This window comes from Balaenoptera acutorostrata, chromosome 10 (genome assembly GCF_949987535.1).
Source record: "Balaenoptera acutorostrata chromosome 10, mBalAcu1.1, whole genome shotgun sequence".
NCBI classification, from domain to species: domain Eukaryota; kingdom Metazoa; phylum Chordata; class Mammalia; order Artiodactyla; family Balaenopteridae; genus Balaenoptera; species Balaenoptera acutorostrata.
The window spans coordinates 27,276,481-27,289,674 of NC_080073.1; the positions used below are offsets into that span (position 1 = coordinate 27,276,481).

Sequence of the window (13,194 nt, forward strand, 5' to 3'; positions counted from 1 at the left end):
GTCTCAAGCAGACTAGCTAGAAAACTTCCTTTGAATTTTAAAGCCTACAGTAAAACTCATGGTAAATTTTAAAATACATAAGGACAGATGTGATATACACTTTAAATTCGCACTACACTTTAACAATAACTCCCACGAGTATCTACGAATAATTAGAGCACTGAAAATACATAAATGTAGGAGATGGGGTGAGGAAAAGCCAAGAGAGGTCTCTAGATAGCCTAAGATCAAAGGGTAAAAGGTGTTGGTTTGTTTTCAATCTGCCTGTCGCTGATAAGATTCAGCACGCTGGCCAGCTCCCCCGTGAGCTGGGTTTTTTGGCTTAAGTGAAAGGAGCAGGGAGAAGGAAAGCACCATCTGCTGCTTTGAATTAATAGATAACGGAGAAGCAGGAAGGAAGACTGCGCGACAGAGTAAACGCATTAGATGTTGATGCACTCAGTTCTTAGGGTGTCTTTGTCTGATCTTGGGGTCCCCAATCCTCCTCCCAGATCTTCCAGCGAGCCATAATGGAGGAAAGGCTCAGCAACCAGAAACCCTTCTGTTTCTACGGTAGGCTCACCTCAGCATAAAGTATTACCACTTCTTGGAATTGAAGAATGCAGAGTAACCAGGGGCGGGGGGTTCTACTTAAATAGTTGAGCTGCATGGTCGATACACCAATCCGCTCAGAATTGGATTCACTTGTATTTTAATGAGGGTGGGCGTAAATTGCTGGCATCAGAGTTTACACAGGTGGAACAAATGGGCTGCGCAGCCCCACTGCCCCCGTGTCCCAAGCGTGAAGAAAGCTGGGGATAGGAAATAGCCTCCTTCTTTCGCGTGTAAGATCTCGCCGACTTCCTCTTAGTGAGACCTCTGAATTGAGTCTCCAACAGCCTACTCTTCGCTGACAAAAAGTCATCACTGGTTTGTCTATTTCCTCCTCCCGCAAGAACTTTTTGTCCGCGGGAGGGGGAGAGAGGTCGAAGCCAGGAGAGCTGGGCATCAAGGAGGAAATTATCCACAAAGGGGTGGGAGTGAGGAGAGCGGGAAAGCATTAGGGTCAGTACGGAAGCTCTGAGACTTCGGGGCATGCTCTGCGCTCTCCCCGCTCCAGCCCTCTGCAGCCACGCTTTACGCCGCGGACAGGGGAGAGTTAAGCCAATAAACACGTAAGCGCCGCTCCCTCCCCAATCGGCAAGATGCCTCTTCGGCTCTAGGCTGCACCGACAGCTTGCAACACTCGGCATCTTTTCTGGAGGCGCCTCCTTCAGCGGCTGCAGATGGCATCCGGCTGCGGGCTCGGGGCTCGCAACTGACTCTCCCCCTTGCCCACCTCGGGTCCACGGACGCAACCCGCCCTTCCCCTCCTCCCCTCGTGCTTCTGAGTCTGAGCCCAGCTCTCGAACGCCGGGCGGAGGAAGCAGTCGCGGCGGCCGAGGCTGAGCAGCAGCGCGCTCGCTCCCTGATTCGGGGAGAAGCGGCCATCCGGGAGAGCCGACCCCCAGCTGCCTCCAGCGCCCCCCACCTTTTGCACCCCAAGCCAGGGGCTCCAGGGACACCCCCTCCCCAGGCGCCACCATGCTGGACCCTTCATCCAGCGAAGAGGAATCGGATGAGATCTTGGAGGAGGAGAGCGGCAAGGATGTGCTCGGCTCGGCCGCGTCCGGCGCGCGCCTGTCTCCCAGCCGCACCAGCGAAGGCTCGGGCGGCGGCGCCGGGCTGGGGGGCGGCGGCGGTGCCGGCGCCGGGGCCGGGGTTGGCGCCGGCGGCGGCGTGGGCAGCGGCGGCGGGGCCGGGGGGCTGCAGCCCAGCAGCCGCGCCGGTGGCGGCCGGCCCTCCAGCCCCAGCCCGTCGGTCGTGAGCGAGAAGGAGAAAGAGGAGTTGGAACGGCTGCAGAAAGAGGAGGAGGAGAGGAAGAAGAGGCTGCAGCTTTATGTGTTCGTGATGCGCTGCATCGCCTACCCCTTCAACGCCAAGCAGCCCACCGACATGGCTCGCCGGCAGCAGAAGGTAGGTGCGCCTGGGAGGCCCAGGGAGTAGCGCCGGGATGTCGCCAGGCGGGCGGGGCGAACAATGGGAGCTGGCGGCGCAGCTGGCGAGGAGGAGCTGGAGGAGGAGGAGACCGCGCCCGGGGGAAGGGGTTACGAGGCCCCCTCTCCGCGGCTGGGCCTAGCCCAACCCGGCCCGGAGCGCGCCAGGAGCTGCCCGGGCCCGGCAAGGAGCCTGGAGCGCAGCATTCAGTGCCCGGGCCTCCCTGTCGGGGAGCGAGGCGCGCCAGTCCCGCTTTGCGGCCCGCGAGGCTCGTGGAGTGATTTGCAGCCCGCGGCGCCTAGAGAGGCCTGGCTTGCTTGTAGGGCTCCCAGCACTCTCCGGCGGCGGGCGGCTGCGCTCAACTCCCGGCCCGCCCTCCTGGGCGTGCGCTGGGCGGGCGGGGGCGCCCGGCAGAGGGGGGGCTCCGGTGCGGAGCGGGTAGAGCGCCTCCGAGCCGCTCTCAGGCTAACGCGGGCAGAGAGCAACCGCCGGGGCAGGCGGGAGAAAGCGAGCCCAGAAGGCGAAGCTTCCCGTGATACTGCGAAGGGCACCCTCCTCCCTCCACCCGGGTCAGCTGATCACCTATTAGGGTCGCCTCGGGGGTCCTTGGACATCGCTTCACTCTGGCTGGGCTTCCCTCCAATCTCCCTTCCCCTTGCTCACTGACCCCAGAGCAGGGGCACGCCGTCTGGTCCTGCTGCCCGGGTCAGCCCCTCTGCCTTCTTCCCTCTGACCCCCTTCTTTTCCCAAGGTGACTTCGCCGCCACCTTCTGGTTCTGCGAGGCCCTCCAAGCCCTGGCGCTGCTAGCTTGATAAAGTGCAGCTGGAAAAAGCCTCTCAATTATAAGCATCAAAAGCTTTTTGTGTCTGAGGCTGGCAAGGCTGAGGAGGCTCTGGGCTGCCTTTGATGTGAAAAAAGTGCCTATATCTATCAGCTGTTCTCCAGCCAGAGAAAGGAGGGGTTAGTTAATGCAGGTCGAGGGCGTCGGACCAGAAGAGAAGGGGTCAGGTACCCAGCTGGAGTGAGTGAGTGAAGAAAGCATCCCGTTCTGTCTCTTTTAGATGAATCTGCAGCAGCTGGACTAACAGAAAAACCTGTGAAGCCCCTAGAGGGGCGGTGTGAGGGGCGATTAAAGCCAGCTCTAACCCCATCGAGGTTAGGAGACCCATTTCTTAAAATAGTGAATTTCTCGGTTGCTGCCATTTGAGACTGAATTACGTGCTGCCTGTAGTAGACTGCTGGGTTTTCCTATATTTATCCACCCTTATCTTGAGTTAGCACAGATTTCTCTGTTTGCTTTGCTTGTATACGTACACACACCACCCAGAGCTGATGATTTATTTCGGCTGTCACAAGCTTGGGTATCAGTTTTATTAAAAATAAAACTCATTTCCTGGTTGAGAAAGAGCAGGTGGGCTACACAGTCCCCTCGCAAACCCCCATCAGTGGTCCCTTGCTTTTTCAATGAGGATTTTGAACTACAGTAGAGCAGAAGTATTCTCAGAACAGTAAAAGTTTTTGGATATTCTTTTAAGGTTGGGTTTGGGTCCACAGGGCCTGATATTTCAAGTTTCAGGTTGGAATTATTTTGTTAATTGTGTCTTTATAGCAGGGGCAATTCCGTCTCCAAAATCTATCCCATTATTAACAGCACCTGCTAAGGATTCCTGTTCCTTTGGCAATGAAAACTGTTGTCACTTAAAGAAAAGTTAAAAAACAAACTTCCCTTTATCAGTCAAAAGACTCTATAGCTCTGTCCTTCAAATAGAGGCTGAAATCCAGAACCAGAATGGGGAAAGAAATCCATTCTCATGAAGACCCATTTCTTCTAAACAGAACCTTCAGCCACCTGAGAAAGATCGTCATGAGGCTAGTTTTTCTGATCTGATCTGGTGTGTTTTACCATCCATTCAAAGCTGTGGTTTTGAGGGGCAAGTGAGTTCTGTTTTTACACATGACCTTAATATCAGACGGACTCCAGGACAGATTGATAACACTGGCATTTGGTCAAACTATTTTTGTTTGTTTGTTTGTTTTTTGTTTTTTTTTTGTTTTTTGTTTTTAATTAATTATTTATTTATTTTTGGCTGTGTTGGGTCTTCGTTTCTGTGCGAGGGCTTTCTCCAGTTGTGGCAAGTGGGGGCCACTCTTCATCGCGGTGCGCGGGCCTCTCACTATCGCGGTCTCTCTTGTTGCGGAGCACAGGCTCCAGACGCGCAGGCTCAGTAGTTCTGGCTCACGGGCGTAGTTGCTCCGCGGCATGTGGGATCTTCCCAGACCAGGGCTCGAACCCGTGTCCTCTGCATTAGCAGGCAGATTCTCAACCACTGCGCCACCAGGGAAGCCCGGTCAAACTATTTTTAGTTGTTGCAGCAGACTAAATACATATCCCGGCAAAGCTGCCTCACGGCTGTTGTCTATACTGGGAAGCTGAATATCTATCTCTTTATTACAACAGAAAACAAGTTCTCCCCATTACTATATCTTTAAGTGTTTAGTGCCTTTCTGGAAAAAGCTGTTCTGCTATTTGTCTCCAAGTAGAAAGCTTGAACTTTGATTTTTTTTTTTTTTTTTTAAGGCGCAGTCATTGAAAGTAACTAAAAGTTTGCGTAATCATTGTGGTAAAATTTAAAGCCGACAAATAAGATTGATGAATTAGTCTTGGAGAAATAGAAACTAGTTGTAAAGTAAACATGAGTTTCTAGTAGAACAGAAATGGATGAACTAGAAAAAGAGGAAAAATGAGGTAGAGAAAGGGAATAGAGTGACATGGGGTGGGGTAAAGAGAGAACTGCCTATGAAAGAATTGCTGAACTGCGGAAAAGGTCATATTGTGAAATCCTCATGCTGTATTGCTTAAAGTTACACAGTGTTCTATGTCAATTATATCTCCATAAAGTTGGGGGGGAAAAGGTCATGTTGTACAGAGTTTAGCAGACTTTATGAAACCAAATAGTCTATGTCATAACACTGGCTACCATTTTTCAAGTACCTACTATGTGCAATGCACCTACCTTAGGTCATTTTAAAAAAATATACTTTAGTTTTTTAGGAGAGTTTTAGATTTACTGAAAAATTGAGAAAAGAGTACAGAGAGTTTCCATACAACCCAGACGCAGTTTTCCCCTATAATTATCTTCCAGCAGTATGGTACATGTGTTAACAATTAAAGAACCAATAGTGATACATTATTGTTAACTAAAATCTACAGTTTATTTAAATTTCCTTAGTTTTTTACCTAACTTCCTATTTCTGTTCTTAGATCATTTTAAGTTCTCTTCATATTTCAGGAATTACATCCTCATTTTTAGAAAAGAAAACTGAGACTCAGAGAGGTTTTGTAATTTGCCTAAAGCACTATGTAGACAGGTGAAAGAGTGGGAATTTAGGCATGGAGTTCTCTCATCCTATCTTTTTAATATACAACACTGGCCAGGAATATTCTAAAATGAAAAAGAGAAGTGATAGCATGTCTCGTGTACTTCTTTACTCAGGATTGTTTCTATATGAGTCGAGAAAGACCTGCCCCTCCCCCTTTGGGCACCTATCAAATAGTCAACATGGCCAAAATAATCGTTTAAGTACTAACTTCATAAAGAGTCTGAAGGAGAGAGATGGGCTGTTAGCTGGTAAATCTGAACAGCAGACTGTTGTCAGTCTTTCTGTGCTGTTTGAGCTGGGGAAAAAAAAAGTATTTTAGCTCAGAAGAACAATTGGGAAGTAGAGGAAAAAGGTGCTGTTGCTGGATCATTCTGATAGTTAATTACTTCGGTTTCACTTTTACTGGGAAAGAGAATGCCTAGACTTTCTAACACTCTTCCCACTTAAAAGAGGGGACTCGAAACAGACTATGTGAAAACATATTGTTACCGAACAAAGTTCGTGTGCCCAAGGCACAGTGAGGCCAACTGAATGGAAATGTAGGAATTTGGAGCAGAGAAAGGTTTATTGCAGGGCCAAGCAAGAAGAACAGATGGCTCATGCTCAAAAATCCCGAAATCCCTGATGGTTTGGAGGGCGGTTTTCATAGGCAGAATTTGGGGTGAGGGCTGCAGGGTGTGTGACTTTCTTCTGATTGGTTGGTGGTGATGTAACAGGGCGGTGCTCCCGGAATCTTGCGCTCAGCCAGAAGTTGCCTTCCTCCACCTGGGTGTGGGCCTTAGTTCTGCAAAAGAGCTCCAAGATAGTGTTACGTATATTCCTTGAGGAGGAACCAGGACCCTGACCCAAGGCTTCATTTTTGTTTCTTGACTGCTCCCAGCCTTGTCTCTGCATCCCCTCCCTTCCCTGATTAGCAACTGAACCTGCCCTTTGGAACTCAGGGAAGGTCATAGAGGTTAAATGAAGCCTATTTCCTACAAACAAGAAACGGGGGACACAGAGAGGATTTGTGCCCGGGAGCCCCACAGGGTCTTGCTTGGTTTCAATATTTTATCATTTGTAGGTATATTTTCCTTGTACTACTGTGAATCTAAATATAACATGCAGGTAATGATAATTTATGACCACAGTGAAAACCTAGTCATCAGCTGTCACAATGTATGTTTCAGCAGCTGATAAATGACAATTTGAAAAACAGTTCTGAGCTTTTTTTTTTCTTCTTTTGTCAGAATGCTAGAGTGAATACCTAGAAGTTGGCATGGCAGAGCTACACCATATGTTTCTAAGTTATGTAGTAATGGTGATGAGTGGCTACCTCATGTGAACTAGCTACTTATAGATGTTCCTGAGGGAATGTAAAAGCAGGCACTGTAAAGAATTCTGTGTAATGTGTAGATTAACATGACTAGTTTTTTGGTTTTTTTTTTTTTTTTTTTTTTAGTTAGCTAGGAACTATTCGTAACGCCTGGGTTACAAATGTCCAAAATGAATATTATGTGTGCATATGCAGGTGTGTATACATGTGTGTCTGTATGTATATGATGAGAGAAAGGGGCAGTCCTAAAGTTGTGTCAGTTCTATATGAATTCTTCATTCAAGAGAACTGTTGACTAGGCCAAATGTGTTGTAAGTTCAAGTTACTCATTTCCATGTGATTCAGCTTATATTTTGCCCTAAAATTATGGCTAACGTTGAGTCACTGTTAGCCAGAGAAATTCCTTCTTTATTCATTAACTTCTTTGACTTTGTTGTTCGCTTATGACTCAAAAGCCCATAACTTTCATAAAATTTAAGACCTAGTGCTAGGGAACTATATGTGTGTGTGAGTGTGTGTGTATTTTAAATTAATAATGGTGATTCATCCATTCAGATGTGCTTCGAGGCACTTGGGTTAGGTCCACTATTCAAAATTCTGAAGGGTTGTTTGTCGGTGTAACATACAATTTGCATTTAAAAAAATAAAATATTTTCACCTTTTGAGAAAACTAAACGACTGTTCAACCAGGATTCCTTCAAAAAGAATTATATGTTTTTCTCTTCTTCAGGGAAAGAATTGAATTCTTTCAATATGCTTTTTGGCATTTGCTCCCCAATCTTCTTGATGCAATAGGCAGGAACTGTTATACACTGGTACTAGTAGAGACATTTTGAAGATGCAGAATACCAAAAAAGTAATAAGAGAAGTTCTTGCCTCATTACACACTTGGAATAGCCTTTTGCGTCCCTAAAACTGGACTGAAGAACAAAGGAAATTAAATCTTTCATTCCTAAAAAGTTGTACTGTGTAAAGTGGTAAACGTCAAATGATTCCAAGGTCTTTTTCCAGCAAAAGCAAATTTAATACACAACCATAGGCCATCACATTGAACTATAACCAGTATTTGGGGCCCGGTGTCTATACAACTTAAGTTGGAATGATCAGGAGAGTTCTACTAACTTAAAGCTAAGTTCTAAAAGAGACCAGTTCTCTCTGGCTTCGTGGCAGAAACAGAAGATAACTTTGAGATATGCTTCTGAATTGGCAACTTATGTTCTAGTTTGGAAGATACCAAATAAATTGAGAATAAGATAGTGTTTAATTGTAAGATGCTGATTGCAAATACTAAAGTGGGGGAGGGGGACAGAGAGTACGTATGTGCACGCGCGCACGCGCACACACACACACACACACACACACACAGGATTGGATATAATAGCAGGGAAAATCTTCATGGGGGAAGTAGAGTAGGGTTAGTGATGCCGAAAAGTCGGCCTCTGTGCACTGGTGCCGAATCGAATCTCAGAGACAGACTTTTGGGTGAAGTAGAAAAGAATAGCTTTATTGCTTTGCCAGGCAAAGGGGGACACAGTGGGCTCGTGCCCTACAGAACTCTGGATCCCAACCGAGGGGGAATTTGGTGAGGAGTTTTATAGCAATGGTTGGGGGGGGTGTTGCTGATAAGGATCAGGGTGTTTGTAGGGCCTGCATTCCTTTAATCTGGCCTCAGGCGGTCTCCTGATCTTCTCTCTGGAAGGAAGAATGCTTCATCAAGTAGATAACATCTTCCATTTGTTGGGGGGTTCTAGTTCTGCAGAAGAGTTCAAAGATACTGTTAATGTGTATCCCTTGAGGGGGAACCAGGATCCTGTCCCAAGCCCACACTATTGTTTCTTGACTGCTCCTCCCTTGTCTCTGCCTCCCCTCCCTTCCCTGATTAGCAACTGTTTGAACCTGACCTTTGGAACTCAGGGAAGATCATGGAGGCTGAAGCCTATTCCCTTCAAACAAGAAATGGGGGACACAGAAAGGCTTCCATGTCCAGGACCCCCACAGGATCCTGCTCAGTTTCACTAGGTCTTAAAGAATTTGTATGATTTGTGTAAGCATAAGGAAAGGCAAGTATTACTGTTTGGAGAAGAGCATGATGTAGCAGGATTGTGGAAAGGAGTCATTGTTTCTGGGACTAATAGTCCCATTCTTTTGGTTGCAAGTGACAGAAACCCAACTGAAGTGGCTACATCAATAGGAAAATAAGGGGGAGGGGAAAGGTTTATTGGTGCATGTAGTTGAAAAATCCAGTGCAGGGTGATTGACTGCAGGCATGGCTGGATCTAGGAGTTCAAGTGACTTCCTTGACAGAACGAAGAAAGCTGGCTGATGAGGAGAAAGGTTATGTATTGAAACTTGTGTTTGAGCTCAAACTCTACCATTAATAAACCACTGATTGTGGGAAAGTCATTGTCTGTCTCTGGTGTAATTTCTTCATCTGCCTTATGAAGAGGGTATAGGGAAGCCTCAAATAATCTCTACTTTCACCTCTGCATATAATAGTTGATATTTCTTTCTGGGAAATGAGGTTACTAATTATCAAGACTTATAATTTCATTCAAACTTGTATTTGGTATGTTTTCACATTACAAAGTAAGGCATTGTCTTCAAAGAATCTGACATAAAGTTCACTATGTCTACATTTTTAGATGAGGACGTGAGATCTTAAAAGATTATAAGGCTACAGAAATACACAAGTGACTCAGCCTATAGGATGAAACTGACCCAATATATATTTTGTTTTGTCTACAATGTATTTTTCAAAATTTTGAATTACTTCTCAATATTTAAAGCTTTCAAGTTATTTCATGTAAAAATGTATATTTCTGGCTTCTCTTATAATTGGAAGATGTAACAAAGCTGAGCCTGAGTTTTTATGAGTCTGCAAAAAGCAATAGAAATAAGACTACCAGCCATCACTTAAATAATGGAATGTTAATCACTTTTAACTAAAATTATGCTTGTTCTAAAGGAACATCATATGTATATGGTTGTTAGAACACCAGCTATCTGGTTCTTGCCAACACCGTCTCTTCTTGCCGTTGCTGCTCAGATATCGATGGTCTGACCGTGGCCTCTGTAATGCATCCAAGAAAAAGATCTAGAATTTGGAACTCTGTGTTCCCTGTCTCTGGCAAGAGTTTCTCTGTTGGGATCAGATTTTTAGTTTCTGCAGAATTGGAAGGCTGACAATCAGTATTACCTTATTATTTTTTCTTTTGTCAGTCCAAGCATATAACAGAATTACTTCTCTGTTGTTAGCAGGTAAAGAAAAGGGGATAAAGTCAGTCAGTGATTCAAAGTCTGGTCATTGCTTTTGACATGTGATGGGTAGTGAAGGATGGTGGTTAAAAGCATAAACTCTGAAACTTGAATGCCTAGGTTTGCTTTCTTGGATGTACCCCAAACTGGCTCTGTGATTTGGGGCAACTTACTTAAACTCTCTGTGGCTCAGTTTACTCATGAGTAAAGTGGAGATAGTAATGGTAGCTCCATCATTGAGTTTTTGTGAAAATTAAGTGAGATAATACAGTAAAGCTCTTAGAACAATGCCTGGCCTGTGGTAAGTGGTATGTAAGTGTTTGTTCTTGTTATTGCTAAGTTGATATGTGCAATTTTGTGTTATTTTTATTTGTGAAAGGGCTGTATGTGAAGTTCTGACCAGAGCAAGCCTTACTGTTACCATCCTGATCATCATTATTGACATATAAGCCAACCCAGAAGGCAATGGTTACCATGATAGCATCGTCTACAGAATAGATGAGGTTGAGGGTACAATACATCCCTATTTCTCTTTTGTTGAAACACTTCATTAACTGCAGGCCATCAGTTCAAATCCCTGGTCAGTTTTGTGACCTAGTAGCAATAACGGTATTGTTGCATTTTTGTCCACCAAATGCCCCCACGCTATTTCAAACTGCAATACCTTTGCTCATGCTCTTCCTTCTGTTAGAACATCTTTCTCACTTGTCTTCACTTGATTTGCTCTTGTTTGTTTCTTAATTAACTCAGGTGTTACCTCCTTTAGGAAACCATACCTAAATCTTTATGTTGGGCTAAATGTTACCGTAATTCCCTAGTCTATTCCTCCTTTTCCTCCTATACATTATATTTAAATTACCTTTTCTGTGAGTGCCTCTTTCCCACTAGACTGTAGGAATCCCAAAGACAGGGACCACATTTTATTCCTCTTTGATTCCCCATCTCCTAAAACAGTGCCTGGAACATAGTAGGTGCTTGTAGACATTGACTGTTGAAATTCTGCACTGATGCTTTATTTCCTAGGAAGTTTCTGTGGAGAGGACATGAAGGGCTCTTAAATACAGTCTGCCTCTCTCATGGAGACACAACTCACATACTTTTACAAAAGCTTCTCAGTGGAAAACATAGAGGGTAATCCAGTTACCCCATGGTTTCAAAATAATTCATGTTGCAGAAACATACCATCAGTCACCTCCCAGCCTGGTTTATTTATACCAACAACTGACAAATTTCTAGATCCGTTATAGAGGAAAGGCTTCTTTCAAAGACCATATGCAATGATGAATTTCTTGCAGTGACTGACTCTCAGTTGAACTTGAATCACCATAGTGCATGTTTAAGTGACCAAACCTTAAGCCAAGGTGAGAACTAAATCTCCATATTGGGCATATGTTTTATTTGACTTAATTCTTTCTGAAGAAAAAAAAATGAGCAGTCAACAGCACTAGCGAAAGTTAGGCTGTTGAAAATATTAGCAATCTCAATATTGCCAAAGTTATATAATAGAATCTAAGTTCTACATATTTAGACATAAGTAAATATGCTTCTTTTCTCTACTTTTATTCTCTTATGGGATTTTGGCACTGTTTTCTCTCTCACTGTAAGCTGTTTAAAGTCCCTTCAGAGTGTAGTTAGAATATAAATAAATAATGACTGTAGTGCTATCTCATATTGGATGTGGTAATAAGACTATAAGATGGGTGTGAAATATCTGTAAAGAAAAACTGCTTAGGTATGGATTTTTCTGATGCCTTTCACTAGTCAAAAGGAAAATTATCTTTGCTAAGCCATTCCTTTCATTTTAACAAGGAGAGCAAACATTTGAGAAGTTTGAAAAATAAATTGAATTATCAAACCCCTAAGTGTTCCAAGCTTCTGGCTACCCTTCTAAAATTGAGAGATTTGGAATAAACTGATAATATATTGATGTCCTCTAGAGCCTATGGGAGGAAAATGCAACCTGTCAATGTGGTGTTTTTCAGGATCACTTCATGCAGTAGGAAAGTTTTGAGATACTTTGCAGTAACTTCTTTTTTTAATCCCTAAATTTTTGGGGAGTACATGCTAAGTTTCAAACCCTCCAGGGGCTGTAGTGCTTTCAGAAAGACAATGGGATTTTGGAGAATATGCACAGTGGTACAGAGAAGCTAATGTGCCACTTAAGAAAGCACAGGAAAAACACTGAAAATTCTTGCAAATAATTATGCCTTCTGTTGCCCATGCAGAAGAACAGCCTTTTGGTGTGGATGGTAGGCATAGAGTTGTTTAAGCAAATGAGTTAAAATATATCTTGAACATCTCCTTTGGCGATTTTTCTGACAAGTACAGCAACTGTTGTCTATAAGGCAGCGTGTCACAACATACTGTGTTCAAAACAGTTCTTGGGGGCTCTTCCATATTCAATTTTTGTTTGTTATACATCATCAGACGACATTGTTTTGAACCACTTCTACATACAAGAAACTCACTAAATCCTGTAGGCAAAATATGGAAAAACATTTTAGACAGCTTTCCTGATCTCTAAGAACCTATCAATCTGCTTGAGAAGTTGAGGTACATCAACGCTGAACAGAGAGCTCATAGTGTAAGGCAGGATGTGGTGAGCGTCTGAATCTTAAATACTAGTGTTTTTCAGGTCTTCATCTTTGGCTCACTTTATGGGTTGATTATGTCCCCCCAAAAGCCATACATTGGGGCTTCCCTGGTGGCGCAGTGGTTGAGAATCTGCCTGCCAATGCAGGGGACACGGGTTCGAGCCCTGGTCTGGGAAGATCCCACATGCAGCGGAGCGACTAGGCCCGTGAGCCACAATTACTGAGCCTGCGCGTCTGTAGCCTGTGCTCCGCAACAAGAGAGGCCGCGATAGTGAGAGGCCCGCGCGCCGTGATGAAGAGTGGCCCCCGCTTGCCACAACTAGAGAAAGCCCTCGCACAGAAACGAAGACCCAACACAGCCAAAAATAAATAAAATAAATAAATTTAAAAAAAACAAAAAAAAAAACAAAAAAAAACAAAAGCCATACATTGCAGTCCTAACCCCCAGTACCTTAGAATAGGGACTTATTTGGAAATAAGGTCTTTGCAGTTGTAATTAGTTAAGAGGTCATTAGGGTCGACCCTAATCCCTTATAACTGGTGTCCTTATTGAGAGGGGAAATTTGGACATAGAGACAAGCACACAGGGAGAACAGCATGTGAAGAGGAAGGCAGAAATTGGAGTGATTCTT

The 13,194-nt window shown here is 44.5% G+C and overlaps 1 protein-coding gene across 14 annotated transcripts in view; it reads left to right on the forward strand.

Moving 5' to 3' along the window:
- Positions 1 to 994: 994 nt before the first annotated feature.
- CADPS (calcium dependent secretion activator) overlaps positions 995 to 13,194 on the forward strand; it is a 482,411-nt gene continuing 470,211 nt past the window's right edge. For 2 of the 14 annotated variants that reach the window (XM_057554537.1, XM_057554538.1), the window contains exon 1: positions 1,003 to 1,995. In XM_057554537.1, coding sequence (XP_057410520.1) covers positions 1,564 to 1,995 — 432 coding nt within the window. In that variant the 5' untranslated portion in view covers positions 1,003 to 1,563. Of the gene's footprint in view, positions 1,996 to 13,194 lie in introns of all 14 variants that reach the window. The other 12 variants (XM_057554539.1, XM_057554546.1, XM_057554542.1 and 9 more) reach the window with 9 other exon arrangements.